The following is a 24,450-nucleotide window of genomic DNA, read 5'->3' on the forward strand; positions in this document are numbered from 1 at the left end:
CACCTGGTGTTAAGGGAATACCGGATCCCATATACATATGTACATCTACAATGTAAATGCCGCCACCCACGTTGAGACATGAGTTCTAAGGTCTAATATTTTACGGTTCAACGGCGGAAATAGGCAGGGTGATGGTATCTATCAGTGCGAACTCACAAGACGTCCTACCACCAGTGGAAATTTCAACCCAAGCGAACGAAAGCGAGTAAAACTCAACCTAGTCGATGACTGACGGACAATGCCTCGTTATTTTAACACTTGGGAACTAATAGGCGACCTATATTTTTTTTTCCCTTCCTATACCGATAGCCTTGAGAGGCTATTTCAGCTTCTCCTTGACGTGTAGGTGAGCTCATGGGACTCAAACCGGGAGTGTTGCTAACACTGGCCCTAGCAAGAGCAGTGCTTCGCAGAATCTACCACCGGATCGGAAACGCGACCTTTTTTTTTATTGCTTAGGTGACCTACTAAGAAGATCCGGCAAGAAACTCGGTGGGCTGTGTCTGTGGGTTAATTTACTCGTCGAGCCCTTCGTCGCAAGCGACGGGTTCCGCGAGGACGGCGACCGGTGCTTGAGGTGCCTAAAAGCACACGTCATCACGAATCAGGAGGATCCGTACAGACGTGTTTAGGGCCGACCTATCAAACAAAGAACGTGACATGTAAACTGCAATCAAACGAAAACGTTACAAATACTTAACGAAGTCTAGTGATGGGAGCGATAGCGCGGTATCTGTCGATAGATCGGCCTCACGCCGCAGGGGCCGGCTTATCGACTCGACATCTGGCGCCTAAATTCTTACATGAAACGTACACCGGTTGTAAATAACGAGGAATAGCCACTGACAGACGGACGCACGGTACAGACATAGTGAGAATGCGGTTGGATACTTATGGATGATATTTATAGAGAATAATTTAATTGAATTATAACGACACACTTAACTTGCACGATAATTAACGGCCATGTGGTGTAGTGGTAAGTGACTTGGTCACTACACAAGGCGGTCGCGGGTTCGAATCCCGCCAAGGGAGGATATTTGTATGATAAATATAAAATGTCTTTTCCAGGGTTATGGATGTATATTAAATATATGTATGTGTATAATAAACATCTTACATTTATTTCCGTTATCTGGTACCTGTAACTCAAGTTCTTTACGAACTTAGCACGGGACCAGTTAGCGTGGCGTGATTGTTAGTAAAACTAAAAAGTTAAATTTACTTTCCTTCTTAGGCTGGTCATATCCTAGCAAGATTTATTTTACGAAACAATTATACATTGCAGTTTGAAGTTGAATTAAATCTAATTGAAATTTCGATCACGGCTCAGCTGATTTAACTCAAAATAAGCATTTGCTCAGTTCACACGTTGTAGCAGTGAAACTTTCAAAACTATTAACATCTCATTCTCTAGCATTATAAATGCTATGTATTTTTGTCTCTTTTTACTGTCAGTTTTCTAATATCATTTCTAATATCATATCTAATATCATTCTAATATCATTTCTAATATCATCGAATTTAAATTAAAACGGTGCAAAATAAGCTTTCCTTTCAATATTTTATTCAAAACCTTCTAGACCAGGCGAAACTTCTCGCGAACGTCTCTCAAGTTAATACAGGTAGCTAGCTAGACAAGAGCACTTATAAGAGAAAAATAATGATCATGGGATACTAACGAAATGGATGGATTAATTTACGGAGATCAAAAGCTCACTCGGAAGAACGTCACTCGGGAATACAATTACCTAAGTTTGAAGAGTTCAATGCTTGTTAGTTTTGACTTGTCAATGGAAGATGCAAAAGTTATGGAATATTAGATGAGGTTTGCGTTAATGACCTACCCGCTCAATCATGTCCCTCGAGCCAAAGATTCGAGACTAGAAACACATCACAACGTTTTTACAAAGACGAAGGTAGAAAGAAATTTGTTATTTTACTAGTTGACCGTGCTCCGTGTAATTACTTTACCTTCCTGTACGCTCATAACGAAAATTATGTGATTGCTTTCTTAAAAAAATAAATTTTAATGAATTAGCCTTAAGTTGTATTAATACTATTCCATAAAATATATTTATTGTTGGTTTTCAACAGGTAAAACAAATAAAGTAAATAAATAATTTGGGAAATTCACAAATGACAATATTAACTGTCACTGACCATCAGTTAGACGAAAGAAGAATAGTGAGGTGTTCAATGAATAATAAGGAATAAGATTAGGTTTTTAATGCGATATTCAGAAGTTTCCAGAAATCAGTGTTTTCTATTATAGTACGGTAAAAGGTCTTTTTTAGCCCTTTAGAATCTTCTCAGTGGGTCGCGTTTCTGATCCGATGGTAGATTCTGCGAAGCACTGCTCTTGCTAGGATCAGTGTTAACAACACCGGTTTGAGCCCAGTGAGCTCATTTACATATTAGGGCGAAGCTGAAATGGCCTCTCAAGGCTATCAGCATAGATAGGAAAAAAAATCACACTTCGTTCATTGGCGTTTTTACTATTTGTGGATTAAAAAAATGCGACCCAATTCCTATACTTGCGGCTTTATTCGTGGATCTAATTGGTACATCGGTACATATATAGACATTAATTTAAAAAAAATCCAATATGTTAACCTATCCAACCGAATATCCTTTGTAAACGCGTTTTTCCATATTCACGATTTCTGTATGCGTTATATTACATATTTACGGAACATATACCCCGCGAATAAAGAGATTTTACTGGATACTTATATAACGAGCGAAGATCCACATCACTCCAACAAGTGATCGGATGCGTTATCACATTTTTACGATCAAACATTAAAGTGGACGAAGGAATGACAGGTAGATACTGTGTTCACGTGATGCTGTAACATTAAATCACAACAGAAGCAACTTTATCTCAACCGAATAAGGTAACAATCGTTCTTTGTACAAGGACAACATAAGTAAGTAGGAGAGCACGTGCGTCACGGGAGCTGTCAATGTGACGTAATATGTTTGTCTATGTCAATAGCCACGGTGCTGGCCTTCGTCAAATATTAGAAAAAGTACGTGTCGAGATTCATAACAATGATTGCTGAGAAACTAACCAGGGCTTAAGTTGATTGCTGGCTTATAGAGACAGTTGGGTATAAGGATTGACTACCTTTTTAACCAACGGCCTTAAATAGACGAACAAATCAAGCCGATAATTTAATTATTTTTTTATTGCTTAGATAGGTGGGCAAGCTCACAGCCCACTTGGTGTTATGTGGTTACTGGAGCCCATAGACATCTACAACGTAAATGCGCTACCCACCTTGAGATATAAGTTCTAAGGTCTCGAATATAATTACAACGGCTGCCCCACCCTTCAAACCGAAACGCATTACTGCTTCACGGCAGAAATAGGCAGGTGGTACAACCTACCCGCGCGGTCTCACAAGAGGTCCTACCACCAGTAATTGCGCAAATTATAATTTTGCGGGTTTGATTTTTTACACGATGTTATTCCTTCACCGTGGTAGGCGATTGTAAACATATTTGTTGAGTACGTATTTCATTATAAAAATTGGTATCCGCCTGCGGGATTCGAACACCGGTGCACCGGACGTCTTATCCTTTAGGCCACGACAACTTCAAACGTGTGTTTATTTAGTTCTTTCACACGATCTTACCGTCCATGAATACAGAGTTAACTATAGACACTATGGAATAGGAATACTACCCACTTTGAAACGCCATGTGGAGGTCTGGTCTGTGTGAAACCAACAGGGTGGTGGAACCTACACGTACCAGTTAAGATTGCGTCATCAGCACCAGTAAGTTGGCGAATGTTTGCGTGTTTGTTTTTCACGCAATTCTTTGACAGATAACGTTTGTTTGAGATAGCAAAGGAAATAAACAAGTGTGAGGTAAATATATAAAAATGAATTGCTGTCGTTAGTCTCGCTAAAACTCGAGAATGGCTGGACCGATTTGGTTAATTTTGGTCTTGAATTATTTCTGGAAGTTTCTGGAAGGTTTACAAGGTATAGATATATATGATAATGCTCAGAATAAAATAAAAATAACAATTTTGTTTTCCCTTTGACGGGGACGCGTCGGACGGATTCCTTTTGTTTGTTTTAAGTTTATTTTATACAAAAGTTTAGGTTTTTTATTTATCGATTGAGGCACTAAGAAGTCTGTCGGGTCAGCTAGTAGTTCCTTAAAAAAAAAACTTATCGCTGGGTCCCGGTCGCGGTCCAGGGGCATCACTATACATGTACACCGCCGTAATATACACGGAAAGGTGTTTATCGGGAAACTCAACAATTTTTATTTACGACACATAAATTATTAAGGCGAACATTATGAATTATAACATAAAAATAATTTGGACGCCCTTTAAGTTGTACTTTAAATTTTATATGTGTTTTAACCTGGCTCCGCCGATCCCATTCGCGTCAGAATACTTTTAAAACAGTAATCGAGTTCACGGGTCAGCTTTTTATAGTCGACGGTTAGAAATGTATCGACAGAATGAACATAAAAATAAAATATACTTAATTAATTACCAATTTTATACGTTCGTATGTAGGTACATCTTAAATATTATATTTTATATCAGTTGTTTATTAAATGAATATTTACGCGAAACTATTTCGCAGTTTCCATTAAAATAATCTTGGATACGACAATCGTAAACAACTAATGTTATTCTAAAACGATGAGCCTATTAGAAAAACCCAGAGTGCAATCGTTTTTTTTTTATTGTTACCACCCAGAGACGGCCATTGCGAATAACAAAAAAAAAACCAAAACTGAAAGCCATTAATTTATCAAAAAAACGTAATTATGAAATATGTTCCAATAAATCGATGTCTCTCCGTCAGCGACATAGACGGGATTCCAACTGGCTTCGAAACTGTTTAACGTCCTCTCCCCGCGGCCATAAACACGACACGCTTAATTAAAGCCGTACATTAGCATAAACAAATAAAATACTCCATTACGTATTCAATTTACAATCTTCGAAATCGGTTAAAATTAGTCGCAGTAAATAATATCACGGATAAAAATTTCGTTTATAAGGTTTGGCCCGTGGCACGAGTGAGAGCGGCGCGGAACTGAACGCAACGTTCTAGATGAGTAACACATGTGATTGCTCGATTATTATGCATTAAATTCATAATAAATTAAAAGATAACGGTAGGCAGCGGCTTGGCTCTGCCCCTGGCATTGCTGAAGTCTATGGACGATAGTAACCACTCACCATCAGATGGGCCGTATGCTCGTTTGCCTACAAGGGCAATAAAAAAAAGAAGATAATATAATTAAAAATTGTGCCTGCAAAAGACTGTAAATACTACAAAATAAGTAAACATTTATATCAAAATAAATTTCATTTTTTCATTTTATATTCTTCTCTTTGATTCAATTATTTTCACTGGAGTTATGACGGCTTATGGACCAGCGGTACAACTACACGTATCATGCAGAGTAAAAGCGCTGAGGGAACATGCGTTATTAATTCTAGAGTCTGATACAACTAGAATAATATAAGCGGGAGAAATGACCTCCGGAACTACGAGTAGATCGCACGTAAGATTTCCAAGTAGTAGGGGAGTTTTCGTTGCCATGATGAATTATGCACTGGTGCTATTATAGAATGTGAACTCGACACATTTTCCAATGTTTCTATATAAAATACATCCAGGAGGATGATACCCAGTCCTTCATTAGCTCTAAAGCTCCAAAATCAACCTCGAAGGATGGAATGGGATTCAAGATATGATATCCACCATCGACACTGAAGATCCACGATAAAGCTTTTTACTTTTAAAGCGCAACTTTGGTTTAGTAATATTGAACAAGATTTAACACGTTTTCAACATTAGGGGAACTGTCCCGAAGCGTTCTTCCCTTCACACACAAATCAGATCATCATTCCTCCACTAAAGACACAAGCGATCGTTACCGCTTATATTTTGTACCAGAACATCGATTAAGGCCGCAAGACACGCGCGCTCTTTCTGATACTTTTATTTTTTACGAAAAGCAAATATTGTAATTTGCAATACCATAACTCGTAAATTAATAATGCAACGCAAAAATATGTCTTTTTGACTTTAAACTTTAGATTTGAAACTAACTTTATGTGTTTCGATAATAATTTTATTAAATATTAATGACCATTGCACTATATCGGTTCGTGATTATTAAAATTATTCATTAATATGTCGACAACAACAACAGTGATGCGGATTACAAACGAGATGATATGACATAGTATGCGTAAATGGTATAGTTATATTTTATTATTATTTGTTGCTTAGATTTGTGGACGAGCTCACGGCCCACCTGGTGTTAAGTGGTTACCAGAGTCCGTAGACATCTACAACGTAAATGCCCTCACCTACCTTGAGATTTGAGTTCTAAGGTCTCGAATATAATTACAACGGCTGCCCCACCCTTCAATCGATAGGACGGTGGTATCTACCCATGCGGACTCACAAGACGTCCTACCACCAGTATACTTCGAATGCTAACACCAACATTAATGAGTAATACTGAAACAAGTACAAGTAACTTTAATGCATCTGACAATCTAATGTTTACGACCAAAAGGCTGATAAAACATCAAAAATCGTATAGAATCACGTGACGTCCTCATTAAGCTATGCAAACACAATCCTTTCTCATGAGATTTCCCCCGGAGGCCGCCTGGGGCGCGTGACACGCGGCGCTCCGCTGGACGCCATTGTCTCGATGTCTGAGACCGAGGATATGCCACACACTGCCCCTCCATAAGGGATGTGCCACTTATCGATAGTTTCTCGTGTCGATATTTTGATGAAGGTGCAAATAAATTCTATGCTTAGCGACGAAAGGGAAGATCTTTTTTTATTGTCTTTGTAGGCAGACGAGCATACGGCGCACCTGATGGTAAGTGATCACTGCTGCTCATAGACGTCAGCAATGCCAGGGGCAGAGCCGCTGTCTACCATTAAAAGATCTTCCACTGAGCGGGTGTAATTTCTCGATAGACCGACGGTCCGAATGTTGTTCTTCGGAATTTGTATATATATAGGTACAAGGTTATCTTGAAAATGTCCTAAGCGATTTTCAGGCATCTGTCAAAAATCTGGTGTTCTGTGATGGCTACCGCCACAGATACATTCAGTAATATTTAAGACGAAATAAGAATATAAGAGGAGCCTTTGAGTGAGAAATGTGGATTGTTTTTGCAGTAGATAAGCCGACGAGTTTACGGTGTACGTGATGGCGGAGGCCCAAATCTTTGAAACGTGAGATAGTAAGTAGTCTGAGTATACTATGCGTCTACTATCCTGCCATGCAGTGTTCTTGGCGCGATTTTTTTATCGTTCTCGATAGCGTAAAAGTTAACTGAAATTTGTATGGAGTTGCCCCGTTTGCGTACGTTTGCCGCTAGGGGCGCTGTTCCAACTGCATACAAAATTGAGTTAACTTTTACGTTGTCGAGAACGTTAAAACTCGCACTAAGCACAGTGACCGCGATGCGTGAATACGTTGCGGCCGAAATAGTTAGGACAGTGTTGCCAACTGTTTCAGACATCCTGTACACCAGTGACAATATATTCAATAGTTAAATAAACTACAAATATGCATAGTTACATATCTCTGTAGGTATATGTGAGTGCTTAATGCGAGGCGTTTGAGTGGTTGTATTTCCGTTGTTGTAAATATTGTTATTGAGTGTTTTTCTATTGTTTTAATGAGTCATAGACGTTTTTAAATTTCTGCGAGATTTTAATTTATTTCTTATAAATAGTCCGGTTACAAAATGATGCCTCCGAAATTTCTATTGAATATGTTATTTTTATTAATATTTATAAAATATACTGGAAGATTAAGCAAAATTCAAAAGAATAAAGGATTATTGTGTTACTTTAACCTTTTCAAGGAGCTATCCGTTAGCTTTTCGTGTTTGTAGTAAATGATGCGACAAAAAAACCAGCAGAGTAACGACAAGTTCTTTTATTTGTGCGAGAAAGCAGAAAGAGGGTAGAATATTTTTTTTGTTCCTACCTAAGCTGATAGCCTTGGGAGGCTATTTCAGCTTCAGTCTAACGTGTAGGTGAGCTCACGGGGCTCAAACCGGAGTGGTGCTAACACTGGCCCTAGTAAGAGCAGTGCTTCGCAGAATCTACCACCGGGTCGAAAACGCGACCCACTGAGAGGATCCGGCGAGAAACTCAGTAGGTAGAAATGGCGGGCAAGGCTTTTTTTATTAACACTATCCCCCTTCGTTGGCTTTGGTTAGTGGCAGTGGCGGAAGGGGGCGTGTTAATACGTGGCTTGGCAGCATAGCTGGCGGCAGGGCATGGCTTCTGACGTCACGTCCATTACATCTTATAAGTGCAAAAATATATGTACACATATAAGGCCAAGATGACAAATAAGTCTATTCTATATTAGATCAGCTTCGCATCCGAGTCAGGCTCTCAATTATCTGCCTCAGTTACTTCGGTCTCATTGCCCGCCGACAGCCGGATAAGTTAGACAAAGTGATTGTGACGGGCAAGGTGGAAAGAAAGAGACCCGTGGCCGATCACCTAGCCGCTGGTGTGAGCAAATAACCACCCTAACAGGACTGCCAGTCATAACCGCCATTCAAGAAGCTGAGGACCGGACGAGGTGGAATCAGCTCAGGAGACAGACCGCGGTCAAGTTTCAAGTACACGACCTTCAGTAATGAAGAAAGCGACCAAGAAGAAGAATATATACAAACATGCAAACACTTTTTGTTATAAATTTCGTTAAGTATTATATACTTGACGGAAGAACGAACAAAGACGACTAAGAATGTTAGTAATATTATTAGTATACAGTATTTATTACAGTATTAAATATATAGTCAGTTTAAAATATTTTTGCACTCTTATCTAAATAGGTAATATTCAGATTTAGTTTCGTTGGATTTCATCTCATTATGTATTTCTTTATAACCTTAATCTAATACAAAAATATAGGAGATGCCGTCATTATGTAGAATTTAGTTTAAGATTAACGGATTGATATTTGAATTAAGACTTTAAATGAGTTTTATTTTTAGATGCCAGTCGTTAAAATATTTCATGTTCTTTGCAGTTTAGATAACATTTAATTAAATCCATTTTATTGTCGAATACGCGTTTATTTCGATCAAACCAGCAACGTTTTTATTTTTTGACTATTACTCACTAACAAACATCCGTAAGTGTGGATTGTTTCTGCAAATTATATTGAAATCTGTTATAATTAATGTCATTATTTCATTGATGCGGTCTCTGAGAACTGTTTATTGGTTTTATTTAAATCAGTATACTAATTGTATCGTCATAAAATTAGATATAGACCATCTAATTTTATGTTGATTCTAGTTCAGTCTAGCGTTGAAAAATAAACAATTCTAATATTAAATGTTGTCTTTTTATTTCTGCACAATCTTTTTTATATAATATATAAAAAATCCTGATTGAGAATTAGTTCGAATTAATTAGTTACGCTACCGAATTTCTTTTAAAAATAACAATTTTATTACGTGTCTGCGTGATGCTACACATGTAGATAATATTAAGGAACGTTTAAGACTTTTTTTTCTTTTTAATGAGTTCGTCGCTGATTTTCAATTTTATAGGCAGTAAGAAATGATGTCTTCTGAATACATAGGTTTATTTAATCCTGCCTGGGTAAGAGTGAGTTTTTAAATAGCTTATTTAAAATTTATCGAAATCGCGACGTTTGATATGGCAACACTAACATGGCGCCCGATGCACCGAACGCCGCGGGGACGCTTTGTCCACGTACCTAAGTGCCTCATATTCGGTTACCTGGCTATATCACACGCCTATATATAATATTCATATCTCACATATAGGTCCAGTTCTAAAAGTATTTTATACGTCATCTAAAATTACGAAAAACAACATTGTCTTTTGAGGGTTAAGAAAGGTTCTCGTTTGTAGGCAAATTTAGTTCATGTGATGTTTTCGTTTGAGTGAAATCGATATAATTTTCGTTTTACTACGCTTTGAACAGACCTGAGATACAGTAAATAACTGAACAAAGAGATCTTGTCACACCTTATTTGAAACGACGGTTGTCTCGGAATACGCGGTATGTAATAATGCCGGGGTTTAGAACGAAAAAAAATTAAGATTAATCATTACTATTTAAATCCTTTTATTGCTTGATTTTATTCGTATTTCGTAAGTCATAGACATAACTGCTTTTACGGTTTAATCTCGCAATTTTTATTATCATCATATTATTTCTAACAATTCAAATTGTCCAGTTTTCGTGATCACTGACGAGCGACTAACCTGACATTTCGATATTGGGCTAACTACAGTGTTTTTTATATTATTTTATTTTATATTAATTAATAATATGTAAAGTAATTCTAAGCTAAAAAAAATATTCTAAAATTTCTAAGCTTTGAAATTGAAAATGAAAGACTAGAAACAATTTTAACGCGAGATTAAGTCAATTATTTAAAAATAATAAAATATAGTGATTTCATTTTATATTTAACGGTATAAATCTATTTTTTTTATTGCTTAGATGGGTGGACGAGCTCACAGCCCACCTGGTGTTAAGTGGTTACTGGAGCCCATATTTATTGTATGAATGTATTTTCTTTAATAACGTATTATGAATAGTACACCGCAACATACCTAATCTATCTTTATCTTTTCCAGAATTTCTGTAATTCAACCGGCTGTCTAGAAGAGACCTCTTTTAGCGAAAAGATCGCATACAAATGTGTCTACTTGTTGACTGTTGTTTTAATGTTGTGTATTAGTGTGCAATAAAGTATATTCGTATTAGATACCTTCAGCTCTAACACTAGGAGCAGGCTGAGGAGCCCCGGTAACCGTACCCGTCGAACTCGACAAAGAGGTCGACGTGCAATCTAACCCATGCATCAGCCCGCTGAGTTTCTCACCGGATCTTCTCAGCGTGTCGCGATTCCGATCCGGTAGTAGATTCATTCGCGAAGCAATTGCTCTTGAGTTGTTAGGTCTCCTTCGGAGGCGCTCGGGTAGCTGTTAGCAAATCCCACCCGTCCTGGCTGAGCCTTTGCTCGCCCACCTGTCCTGGTGAAACTGGAAAGGCCTCCGGGCCACCAGTAATCTTTCAATCATAAAAAAAAGTATATTCTCTCTTTCTATCTCTCTCTCTCTCTAAAAATGCAACATGTGATTACCAAATAAATACGATGTAGTATTACGTTATATTATAGAAACAATGCCATTGTCCATGAAGCGATTAGCTGACGGCTGCTGCGCTCTACAAGCAAACAGCTTACTTTAAAAATGGGCATCATAGAAATTAAGTCATATTCCTTATCATTCATTCATTCATTCATTCATTCATTATTATTATTATCAAAAAAGGAAACATTTCATTTGTCACGCACGGCTAATCAGACTGCGGTTTTTATACCTACCTATGCTGATAGCCTTGAGAGGCTATATCAGTTTTACCCTAGCGTGTAGGTGAGCTCTCGGGGCTCAAACCGGAGTGGTGCCAACACAGGTCCTAGCAAGAGCAGTGCTTCGCAGAATCTACCACCGTATCGGAAACTCAATGGGCTGTGTCTATGGGTTAATTTACTCGCCGACGGTGACCGGCGCTTGAGGTACCTGAAAGCACCTGGAGTACGGGGATTGCGGTTCTAAGCGTAAAGTCGACCGCGGCTATTAGGGTCGCGTGTTCTTCGCAGTCACATAGGACGTAGAGTCGCGGCTGCGTTAATAGGTACCGTACATGACTTTGTTGAATAAATAAGAGAGTCACGATGTCAGCGGCTCACGATTAGCTGCTTAGTGAACAGATAGTCTTATTCTTAAATATTATCTAAAAGTGATCAAATATGGCCACGCTCCGGTTTATTTAAGGCTAAAGTGTCACAGGTAACTATTGCAAAAATAACTGCAAAAAAGTCAATCGCAGCTTAAATATCGCTACCTACAGGAACCCTTTGAAACTGGAACATACTCCAGCACCAGATGAGGTTATGTGGTAACATAAGAAGACACGAATAACATTCTAATACTCGGAAATATTAATGCGATTCCAATTTGCCTACAAAATAAGACGCTTAAAAACGCGTGAAAAGCACGCAATGAAGTATAATATGTGATTGTGTCGATTTAAAATTTAAATTTCTTTTTTCGTGCGTAACGTAAGTTCATTTTCTATTAAGAATGATGTTCATTTGTTGATATACGATAACATAAAAATATTCAACACGAATAAACTTTTAAAAGATCACCGTGAATGGGTATAATATTCAAATAAACTATTATAGTCGAATAAATAACGGATCAGTACGCTTGAGTCGATTTATTAACGATTTATTATATGTTCATTGCATGTAAGAATAATTTCAATACTTGTTCATTTTTATAGTTCACAGCTGTATAAACGTTTTTAAGAAATTATATGTATTTGGCATTTGCCTAGCTGTTACCGGTGACTTCATTCACGTCGCACGGAATGATACTGTCGGAAAATAATATGCACAAATTAAAAATGATTTGCTGATTAAAATAATTTGAATTAATTACTTTTTGGATTAAGTTGCGTTATAATTTATTTGATGCATATCTATCATATGATGACTTAGTCGCATTTACTCGTCGGTACACCGCGATCTACCGAGCTCCGTCGTATCGAGTCCTGTTACACTCCTACCGGCTGCTATTTGTTTTTTTTTTTAAGGAAGCGTCAGAACGCTACTTCGACAAAGCGGCGCGACACGACAACCCTCTTATTGTGGCCGCCTAATTACTTATCCGACTCAAGTGACGGGGCAACGTAAAGCCGCCGTCGCACAAAACATAGCTTATCGGATCCTCTGGTGTGTGTGAAGTGAATCTCTCGGTGCTTTTATGCTCTTCAAACACTGGTCACCGTCCAAGTCGAGCTCGTCGTTTAGATTTTGAGTCGAAGAGTTCGGCGTGAAAACTAGCCCATAGACATATCCCACTGAGTTTCTCGCCGAATTATCCCAGTGGGTCGCGATTCCAATCTAGTAGATTCTGCGAAGCACTGCCCTTGCTATGGCCAGTGTTAGCAAGCATTCTCTTTCTCTCTCTAAGTTTTAAATTTTTTCGACAAACGAATAAGTTTTCTCCATGCAGACTACCTTCGGATTTTAAGCCATATCCAAATATCATTTTATTTTACTTTACATATTTGCAACAAGTAAGAGAAGGAATTTAAAAAACATTCTCTGTAATTACCTATGCTGCGGTATTAAAAATTATATTCGACCATCACATTAAAGGTCTAGATGTTGGGTTTGGTTACTGTAGAGTTATCCGGACAAGTAATCGAGAATAGAATAAAAATGAATTGCTGTTCGTTAGTCTCGCTAAAACTCGATAATGAATGAATTAATAACATTATTATTTCTCATTCCCACAAAGATTCTCACCATTAACGCCCCCGCAACTGGTGTAGGGAGTCCAACACTCATATAAATATTAGCCTATCCATTAAGTACGTGTATTTTCTACATGGATACCAAATTTCAACGATTCAATAGTTATAACGGAACATCCCTAACAACCACTGTAGATTTATATATTAGTATAGATTTGAAATTTAAATCTTAGAAATACAAATTGAATTGTAGTTTTAATTTAAATAAAATATCGTTTGACGACTTCTACATTGTTATGAGCTGGGGTTCAAGATAAGATAATGCGCGGTTTTATACCAAAATACAAATTTAATAACAGTTCTCAGAATCAACTTCACCAAATATCGTTCTGTACTCACGAGCGTCTGGTGCTCACTAGTATTTACTCAACTAATAATACTCTATGTTATTGTTTGCAAACGCAACTTATTAATGCCATAATTTGCTAAAAGATGACTCTCGCTGTCACTTATTGTGATGTACCAATACTGTTTTTTTTCCTACTGTTGATAGCCTTGAGAGGCTATTTCGGCTTGTGTCCAAGGGTTAATTTACTCGTCGAGCCCTTCGCCGGAAGCGACGAGTTCGGCGAAAACGGTGCTTGAGGTACCTAAAAGCACCGTTAACGGATCGGGAGAATCCGCAGGGACGCCAACGCGGTAACATATGTCCGACGAATTCGTCCTTAACAGCAAATAAGCACGTACTTACCTCAGGATCGATTTTCTTGTACTCCGGATCATCTTCGTCCACCTCGAAATAGAGTTCCGTGGATGTGAGCGACACTGTCCCGGGCGCCACTAGGCCGGGAGCCAGCAACTTCGCCTTCGTGCTGATGTTCACTGGACCTACGTCAGTAACAGATTTTTAGGGTTCCGTGTAAAAAGCGATGAAGACAGCGAAATCGAATGAAAGAAATAATAGTTTTTTTTAAAAATCATATTTCAAATTTAAATAATTCCCTTTAGTTTTATCCTGTTGATTTTAAGTTGGTCTTTTTTACTGGTGGCAAGACCTATTGTGAGTATGCACGGGTAGGTACCACCACCCTGCCTATTTCTGCCGTGAAGCTGTAATACGTTTCGATTTGAAGGGTGGGGGGCAGCCCTTGTAACTATACTCTCAAGGTGAGTGGCGCATTTACGTTGTAGATGTCTATGAGCTCCAGTAACCACTTAACACCAGGTGGCCGTGAGCTCGTCCACCCATCTAAGCAATAAAAAAAGAATACCTGGTAGAACCACGCTGTTCTATAAAATAACTATCAACAACTTTGTAAGCCGTGTTTTAGCTAATAAAATTTGATTTGATTTGAATAGTGACCAGGTTTTTTAATTATTTTAATAAATATTGCATCAAGTATTTTGTATTGGCTACGTATTCCTGTTCAATATCACGCTGTGTTGTATTAAGCTAAGCTAAGTTTTCTAAAGTGAGCGAGACGTATTCGTGCTATAAGATAGAGGTTCTATTAAAATAAATTAAGTTTTTGTTTGTTACACATTGAATATCAAAAGGTTTAGATAATCTACATAGATGTGGTGGCTCGGAGGTATAATACAGAGCAAGCGATGGGACAAGCCTATATTAACTTTTGTGTTAACCACACGAAGTGCAATAACATTAATTTCTTGTTTTCTCAATTTAATCGAAACAAAATAAGATTATTAGATTATAAATAGCTAGTCACGGCGCAACTACATGATCACTCATCAATTACATTGAAGTAGACATTACACTCTACTGGTGGTAGGACGTCTTGTGAGTTTGCACGGGTAGGTACCACCGCCCCACCCATTTCTGCCGTGAAGCAGTAATCCGTTTTGGTTTGAAGGGTGGGGCAGCCGTTGTAGCTATACTGAAACTTAGAACTTATATCTCCAGGTGGGTGGCGCATTTACGTTGTAGATGTCTATGGGCTCCAGTAACCACTTAACATCAGGTGGGCTGTGAGCTCGTTCACCCAGAAAGCAATAAAAAAAACACCCACCAGTAAGGTCAGCATCGATTTCCCGATCGTCTACCAGGAGCTCAGCGTCGTCGAGGAGCTCGGCGGCGGCCGGCGTGGGCAGCTGCGCCCCGCGCCCCGCCCCGCCCGCCGCCAGCCGCGCGTGCAGCTCCTCCGTGGCCTGCGCGGTTACAAGCGGACTTACAATCTCGTTTTTGCAGGTTAGCCGTCGGAGCTCCGTGGTTCGTGAGAAACATCGACTTACACGACGACTTTGATCTCGAACCGATCCGAAACTAATGAAGTTCGCGTCGGAAAGTTACTTCGATAAGGCAATGCGTCTAATCGCCTTACGGATCCATCAGATCCACTAATCTTTGCATTAGACGCCTTCAGCTCTAACACTAGGAGTAGAGACCCCGGTTACCGTACTCGTCGAACTCGGCAAAGAGTTCTACGTGCAACTTAATCTAAACATCAGCTAGTTGAATTTCTCGCCGGATTTTCCAGCGGGTCGCGATTCCGATCCGGTAGTAGATTCATTCGCGAAGCAGCTACTCTTGAGTAGTTAGGCCTCCTTTGGAGGCGCTCGGACAGCTGTTAGCAAATCCCACCCCTCCTGGCTGAGCTCTTGCTCGCCCACCTGTCCTTGTGAAATTGGAAAGGCCTCCAGGCCACCAGTAATACCTTAATCATAAAAAAAAAACAAGCGGACTGCTTCAAAGGCACCGAGCAGGTTTTCCGAATAAGAAACGCGAGGTTTTCGTGTGCAATTACAGCCCTATAGTACCTCATAAGAATATTCCTATCCGATATTCTTGTCCTAAAAACTGACTATGTAAATTACCATTTCTCCGACCTAAGTCATCACAAGCAGGCATTTTACATTTTAAATTCAACTGGAACACAAATAATCCAACACACGCTAGCGGTAGGCAGTGGCTTGGCTCTGCCCCTGACATTGCTGAAGTCCGTGGGCGACGGTAACCACTCACCATCAGGTGGGCCGTGTGCTCGTCTGTCTACAATGGCAATAATAAAAACGCTCCATGTTGAGACGTATGGCCAACATCCCAATTGCATTAGAATGTTCGGTGGCACTCTTCAACCAGGAGCCCATTATCCCCTGGCGGTAGATGTAGCGCGGCGTTACAGAGCGTGCTGACCTGGAGGATGGCGTCGTGGGGCGGCGGCTGCGCGTGTTGGCGCACGAGCACGGCGTCGTCGTGTCGGTGTCCGCGCGGGTCGGGCACCAGTCTCCTGCGGCGCCGGGCGTCGTCCTCCCACGAGTCTAGTTTCCAGAACTGCGTGCCGGTCCTACAAACGGTCTCTTTGTATTAAATAGCTCTACGAATGTATGACAGCCTGGTAACTTGATCAAAATATTTCACATTCCGGTCAAAGATATAATTAATACGTGAAGCAAAAACTTTGTACTCCTTTTTACGAAAATTGCGTGGGCGCAGGAGTATAAAATTTCTCACACTTATAGAGAATATAGAGAAGTAGTGCAGAATGTTATATTTTTTTAATTATGCATAAAAAAACATTACACACATTACATATTTTATGTATTTGACACAACACTATTTATATACTCTTTGTTAATTGTTAAACTTTTGTTATTTCTTAGTTTGAGATTGAGAATAAATTAATATTGTTTGTCTTTAATATTATTTGTCTATAGTGTAGTCTTGGCGAAATCTTGGCGAAATTATAGAAATATAATAAGTTGTTGACAATAAAATCTTAATGATGTTGAAACTTAAAATTTCATTTAATTATAGTCCATATTAATATTAATTTTAGACCACCACCACCACAAATAGGCATTTTTGCCTAAAATAGAAACTATTTTCTATTTTGTTCAGTAACAATATGATGTACCGCCTATTGTACAAACGTATCTGCTTGTTGACTGTATTTTGATGTTAATTGTGTTTTGGTGTGCAATAAAGTGTGTTCTCTCTCTCTCTCTCTCTCTCTCTATGATGAAGTTTAGTTACATATATATATTGGGATATAATCAATTAAATAGATATGGCATATTTTAAAGGGCTTACCCGGCCTGGTGGGCTGCGGCGTGGCGGAGCTTGTCCAGCAGGCGGGCGGCGGCCGCGGTGTCCCTCCTCCTCGCCGCCGCGATCAGCCGCTCACAGGTCCTCTCCTCGTCAGCGCGCTCCGCGCTACTCGTGGCGCAAAGGCACTGAGGGTTGTTAAAATGGAAAAAAAATATTGGGATTTCATTTTTCTTTTTTTATTTCCTAAGTGAATGAACGAGATCACGGGCCACCTGGTGTTACGTGGTTACGGGAGCCAATAGACATCTACAACGTAAATACCGCCACCTTTTTTTTTTCTTTATAGCCTGTTCCGAACCTCCTACGAGGTCCCCGCGTCTAGGGGGCGGGCGGGGTGTGTGAGACTTAACTATCTGCAGGTGTTGGGAGCAGACCGCAGGCTCAAAGAATTTTAGAGCCCTCCGCACTAAACGACTCCCCTGCACTCTTACACCCGACGTCCGATCTTCGTCCGGGGTCAGAACCCGGTCAGAGTAGGGGGGTTCCGGCGGTCGACACTACAACCAGACACGCGGACCCGTGCGGACTACAAGAGGCCTTACCACCAGTAATTACGCAAATTATAATTTTGCGGGTTTGATTTTTATTACACGATGTTATTCCTTCACCGTGGAAGTCAATCATGAACAATTAATTTGTTAAATATGTATTTCATTAGGAAAATTACAATTTTAAAATTTTATAACCAGACAAAACAAAAAAAACAATGTAATTATTCATTTGTTATTTTAATTTATATTAATTCATTAATTTTATGGTAGTATAATTTTATGGTAGGCAGCGGCTTGGCTCTGCCCCTGGCATTGCTGACGTCCATGAGCGACGGTGACCACTCACCATCAGGTGGGCCGTATGCTCGTCTGCCTACAAAGGCAATAAAAAAAAAATAAAAAAAAAAAAAAAATTCAATATAAACGGATGATATACCTAGTCAGGTCATAAGTATTGTCACACAGTAAAAACTTTTCTTTTAGAATGCTGGCCACAAAAAAGTTTATTGAATTCGAATTTCGAATTGTTCATGAAAATAAAAATGTATACTTTTAGAATTTTACTCATTTTTAAATATGGAGTGGACGCTTAAAGAAGACCGTGTTGCAGTTATTGCGTTGCATCGTTGCGGTTACGCGCCAATTAAAATTTTTAACATACTGAAAAATTTTAATATAACCAAAAGATTCGTTTATCGTACCATCAAACGATACAATGAAGACTCTAGTGTAGATGACAGGTCAAGAAGTGGTCGCCCTCGGTCTGTTAGGACTCCAGCAGTGATAAAAGCTGTGAAGGCGCGAATTCAAAGAAATCCCAAACGTAAGCAGAAACTGTTGGCCCTTCAGATGGGGTTAAGCAGAACCACGGTGAAAAGGGTGTTAAATGAAGACTTAGGGCTTCGGGCATATCGAAGAAAAACAGGACATCGTTTGAATGCTCGTTTAATGGACCTGAGACTGAAGAGATGCCGCGCTTTGTTGAAGCGGTACGCGGGAAAAAAATATCGGGAAATTCTTTTTTCGGATGAAAAAATTTTTACCGTAGAAGAGAGCTACAACAAACAAAATGATAAGGTGTACGCACACAGTAGTGAAGAAGCGAGCAACCGTATTCCGCGTGTCCAACGAGGTCATTTTCCATCCTCGCTCATGGTATGGTGGGAGTTTCTTATTGGGGCTTAACAGAGGTACATTTTTGTGAGAAAGGTGTAAAAACGAATGCAGTTGTGTATCAAAATACAGTCCTGACGAACCTTGTGGAACCTGTTTCTCATACCATGTTCAATAACAGGCACTGGGTATTCCAACAAGATTCGGCGCCAGCTCATAGAGCGAAGAGCACACAAGACTGGCTGGCGGCGCGTGAAATCGACTTCATCCGGCACGAAGACTGGCCCTCCTCCAGTCTAGATTTGAATCCGTTAGATTACAAGATATGGCAACACTTGGAGGAAAAGGCGTGCTCAAAGCCTCATCCCAATTTGGAGTCACTCAAGACATACTTGATTAAGGCAGCCGCCGATATTGACATGGACCTCGTTCGTGCTGCGATAGGCGACTGGCCGCGCAGATTGCAGGCCTGCATTCAAAATCACGGAGGTCATTTTGAATTTTTTTTTTTTTTTTATTGCTTAGATGGGTGGACGAGCTCACAGCCCACCTGATGTTAAGTGGTTACTGGAGCCCATAGACTTCTACAACGTAAATGCGCCACCTACCTTGAGATATAAGTTGTAAGGTCTCAGTATAGTTACAACGGTTGCCCCACCCTTCAAACCGAAACGCATTACTGCTTCACGGCAGAAATAGGCAGGGCGGTGGTACCTACCCGCGCGGACTCACAACAGGTCCTACCACCAGTAATTACGCAAATTATAATTTTGCGAGTTTGATTTTTATTACACGATGTTATTCCTTCACCGTGGAAGTCAATCGAGAACATTTGTTGAGTACGTATTTCATTAGAAAAATTGGTACCCGCCTGCGGGATTCGAACACCGGTGCATCGTTTCAACACTATTGCACCGGACGTCTTATCTTTTAGGCCACGACGACTTAAACTTTAGTGTCATAAGAATCTATGTTTTGTTAAGTTCATTTTGGTATATGAATGGTTACATAATGAATAAACTTGTTTCAATTATTTTACATTAAACATGTGACAGAATTTATGACCTGACTAGTTATAATTACAATAACGGATAATTACAATAATAAGTGTTAAAGGTTAATCTAAATTAGACATCCTGAATTAATCATTGACAGACTCTTGTCTACCTTCGTCGCCTTCATCGGTCGTGGCCACTGGCAATGCCAGGGGCACAGCCGCCACGGTACCAGGATAGCATAACATCAAAGAGCTCACCTCAAAATCGGCGTGTTTCAGAACGTCGTCAGCTCTCATTCTGTTAAGGATGAACTCTGCTTCATTCGCAACGCGGACAATGTGGTCCCTCATGGCGTGGGACAGTAACCGTCCCTCGTTGATGAGCTCGATGAACGCGAGGCCGGCGTGCTTCTGGAGGGAGTTCTGCCACTCTTGCGAGCAGAGCAACATCACGAGTTCCACTACCGAAGTGCTGGATTTAAATGTTTGGAGACCTGCGAGATATCACGTTATCTGTCAAGACAAGTAACCAAGAAATCTATCCTACGATGTATTCAGCAGCTTCTTCTAAAGATACTTATTGACGAATAGCATTACCAAAGCACCATAACTTACGGAGAAGACCACGAATGAAAACGAAATATTAAGAAACGTATTTTTAATGTTATCTGGTTAAAATATTTTTAGCAATTTAAAACAAGAGCATTTCAAACTACCATGCTTACAACAGTGTACCTTTACCCTCCATCAGGAGCTCCTGTCCGTGGCTTCCTACCAGGGTTTTAGAAAGGAAAGGAGCAAAATCTAGCATTATCTCTCTCAAAAGCGGACAGACAGGGCCCAGGGCTGTCTCTAGCTTGTGGGTCAGAGAGGCTTCCCGGGACACTCCGTCGGCCGACATCGAAGCGTTCATTGCATTTAGACCAGCTAGTGTCTCATTGTCCTGTAATAAACAAAAGGATAATGGGTAAGTTTTTAGTGACCACACAAGGGCGTGGATTTGAATTCGTGTTCCACATGTGGTGATACTGCGTTGCGTTGTAACATCATGATGATTTAAATCCATCTTTAAAGCTGATGTTGAGTGGTTACCGGAGCCCATAGACATCTACAACGTAAATGCCGCCACCCACCTTGAGATATGACTTCTAAAGTCTCACTTGTAACAGTACAACGGCTGCCCCGCCCTTCAAACCGAAACGCATTACTGCTTCACTGCAGAAATAGGCAGGGCGGTGGTACCTACCCATGCGGACTCACAAGACATCCTACCACCAGTAATTACGCAAATTATAATTTTGCGGGTTTGACTTTTATTAAACGGGTTGTCATCAACTACTAGTCGTTCTTTTGAAATCATAGTTAGGAGAATCCACTTGCAGCTGATCCTATCATCTTAGCTGCAAGCAGTACTTCAAGCTTGAGGCCTGCGGAAGCCATGCTGCTCAACTTACCGGATGTAAATGCCGTTGTGCAGCCTGAAGGTTTCTATTTTGTCGTTGTTGAATGTGGTGATGAGAATCTGTATTCCTCATATGAATTTGTTTGTCGATATCTGAATAGAAAATAAAAAATATATAGAAATGAACATTTTCTAAAAAAAAATACGCGGACCCGGTGTCTACTTTACGTCAAAATTGAATATATTTATTTCGTGTTTGGAAAAATAGATCAATGTATTCTCAGTACGTGACGAAGTTGAACGCGTTTTATTTATGACTAAAATTATATATAATATATTATATGGATAAGTGAGTGATTGAAAGACTGTATAAATAATTTCTAACAACCTTACATGAATATACCCCAGATTTAAAAAAAAGTGTGGAAATCTATTTCTTACGAAGTCTGCTAGCGTTGAAATAAAAATATAAATAATCTGATAATCTTTCAACGAGCATCCTCACAATAAAATAGAGTAAATTTACCTATATCTTAATGATTTTTTAAGTTATACCATAAACTCTTTTAAAAATTCATTAAATTAATTAAATAGATTGTTTCATAGCAATAAAAAAATTGCTTTTAGATTACAAAAAAAACATCGCTTTCTAGAATCATAGTGAGCCATAGCCGTGTTTAAAGCAAATTTATTTATTTAATTTTTTTTGTTGATACACAAAACAAATCACAATTATTACAGTACATTAGATATTAGCTAAATCGTACAAATAGTACCAAAATCTAATCTGAATTGTAATCTAAATGATATATGCACTCAGCAACCCGTCTTAATTTACATAGCGGGCGAACCTACAAATTGGATATTGAAAACAAAATTACAAATAAAAATTAAAAATTACAAATAAAATTACGAATCAAGGAAAAAAGAAACAAAAAAAAACGAAGTATCCAAATAAGTAGACAACTACAATACAACCAACACAAACATATTAATAACTAGCCATTGTTAAATAATATATCCTTCACGCATCTGACAAATCCCCTAAGTCTAGGTCCAAATTACACAAAGTTTATACACCACCGACCTTCATGTATGTTTCCTTCGTGGTCTCTCGTTCTCCCAGTAATGGTGGCCGGACCCCTTTCACCCTCTTCATTCAAGTTGACATCGGTCCAAGATTCGTCATTACTGGCCTGTCGGAAAATTTTGAAAACATCATTTTTTTCTTTGTCACCCGATATATAGCAAGATCGAGCATCGGCTGAACACTTTGACGTTTTGATTACTATGCTATGCTATGTTATGCAGATGGTTGTCTGACAAAGCCCTTGTATAGTGAGATGATAGTTAGAAGAGCATTAGTTACTAACCGCGTGTTTGTTATCATCTAGAGCGATCTCGCTGGAGGTCTCAGGATCATTGTTAGTAGTCTCATTAGAGTTGAGATGAAACGAGCCGGCGTCTTCGATTGAATCCACGCTCTGGAGTAAGTCAAACTAGTGAAAATCTTTAATTTGAAGAATGTGATGCAGTGCAATTGATTACCGGAGTTTTGGGACTTTTAAATATAATTCACGCGATTCAAGCCTTAATGTTCACAAATCTTGAATAATTTAAAGTAAATTTTAAGTTACGTATATAGAATTTTCAAAAAAATTAATATATATTCTGACGTATCTCAGTCTCAAACCTGTGTCTTCTTAAGCGTGATGAAAAACACATAATTGGTACATCAGCGCTTCGTCTGTGAGAACTTTTAACTAATCAAGATGAGGATTCTATAATGAATTGTACCAGAGAATCATAGACAAAGAAGAGTTCGGAACAATTCTACGCCAAATAGTTCGTGTAGACAGTGACGCTAATTGATGTTAGGTGAAGTTTTCTAAAAGGTGAAAAGAAAGACATGCTTAAGGGTTCAGGTGAAGAAGCAAGCAAAGCTAAAACCGTGCCGGAGAACATAAATCACAAACTACAGGAGACACGTTAGTAGCTAACAATAAAATAACATTTATCTGGTGTTTCCAAAAACATTCTTAATTTACCTACGCATATTTACATTTTGTCGAATTTCAAACATTGTGCTTCGTGTCGAAGTTTTTGTGTTAATTGTTAATTGTGTTGGATTTGTACATAGTTCATGACGTGAGCGTTGCTGAGCATTAATCTTGTGTACAAAACGTTCATCACGTTATTGTTATAATGTTGTGGAAGCTCGTGTGTGTAAGTGTCGAAAATTCTGGAATAATGATTCTTTTGGTGAAACGTTGTCGTTTTAAAGAATAAAAAAAGAAGAATATTAAACTGTATTTGGTATTTAAATTCATAAATAACAGGTGTATTTCGCCAAAAGATACCAGGAGACCAGAAATGATCAAAAAGTGTACGAACTAAACTTTAACATTTTCACACAGTTTAAATTTTATTACGACTTGTACAAACCAAATTGACCACTGACACCGTTATCCCGGACAACGTTTTGGACCTTGCAGTGGGATGCTTACAACAAGACAATAACATTCATTTAGTAACAGAAATCATTAATAAAGTACTCCACATTAAACTAAGTACACATATATTAATTAGTATGTAAACATATATCAAGTAATCAATGCAGTCAAATTCTTCTCGGCCATTTTCTATTTCATAAGATAGTTTGACGTTTCCATTGAAGTTGAATTTCTCTGCATCGATAAATACAAAGTACCACATCAAAGAAGGATCCCTGAAGAACAGAGTCAGAAGGAGACGCATGAACTAATAGAAAAGGACAGAGCGCTTTTCGTTTCTCCGTTCGATCTTCGACTAACCTTTATTTTGGGCTGCGGTTTCACTCGGAGACTCGACTTGAAAAGCGGCTCTTCCTTTTCTGGGGTGGGCGTGTCAGCCGGCTTACTCAGCTCGGGCTGTTCCGAAGACGGCGGCTTCAATTCTATGGCTGTGGTTTCTATTCTTGCCACAGCATCTTCCTTGGCTTCCGACTCCTTTATTTATTTTATTGTAA

At 39.1% G+C, this 24,450-nt stretch overlaps 1 protein-coding gene across 22 annotated transcripts in view; it reads right to left on the reverse strand.

The window, feature by feature from the left end:
- rg (A kinase anchor protein rugose) overlaps positions 1 to 24,450 on the reverse strand; it is a 633,801-nt gene that overhangs the window by 268,272 nt on the left and 341,079 nt on the right. For 13 of the 22 annotated variants that reach the window (XM_089739290.1, XM_089739288.1, XM_089739291.1 and 10 more), the window contains 11 exons: positions 24,257 to 24,430; positions 23,889 to 23,945; positions 22,817 to 22,927; positions 22,531 to 22,639; positions 21,496 to 21,596; positions 20,777 to 20,984; positions 20,300 to 20,535; positions 17,423 to 17,565; positions 16,526 to 16,676; positions 15,402 to 15,540; positions 14,123 to 14,259 (listed from right to left, as the gene is read on the reverse strand). In XM_089739290.1, the coding sequence (XP_089595416.1) occupies positions 14,123 to 14,259; positions 15,402 to 15,540; positions 16,526 to 16,676; positions 17,423 to 17,565; positions 20,300 to 20,535; positions 20,777 to 20,984; positions 21,496 to 21,596; positions 22,531 to 22,639; positions 22,817 to 22,927; positions 23,889 to 23,945; positions 24,257 to 24,430 (1,566 nt within the window). The remainder of the gene's footprint in view (positions 1 to 14,122; positions 14,260 to 15,401; positions 15,541 to 16,525; positions 16,677 to 17,422; positions 17,566 to 20,299; positions 20,536 to 20,776; positions 20,985 to 21,495; positions 21,597 to 22,530; positions 22,640 to 22,816; positions 22,928 to 23,888; positions 23,946 to 24,256; positions 24,431 to 24,450) is intronic. The other 9 variants (XM_089739294.1, XM_089739293.1, XM_089739285.1 and 6 more) reach the window with 5 other exon arrangements.

This window comes from Bombyx mandarina, chromosome A1 (assembly GCF_030267445.1).
Source record: "Bombyx mandarina strain Sakado chromosome A1, ASM3026744v2".
In the NCBI taxonomy this organism is placed as follows: domain Eukaryota; kingdom Metazoa; phylum Arthropoda; class Insecta; order Lepidoptera; family Bombycidae; genus Bombyx; species Bombyx mandarina.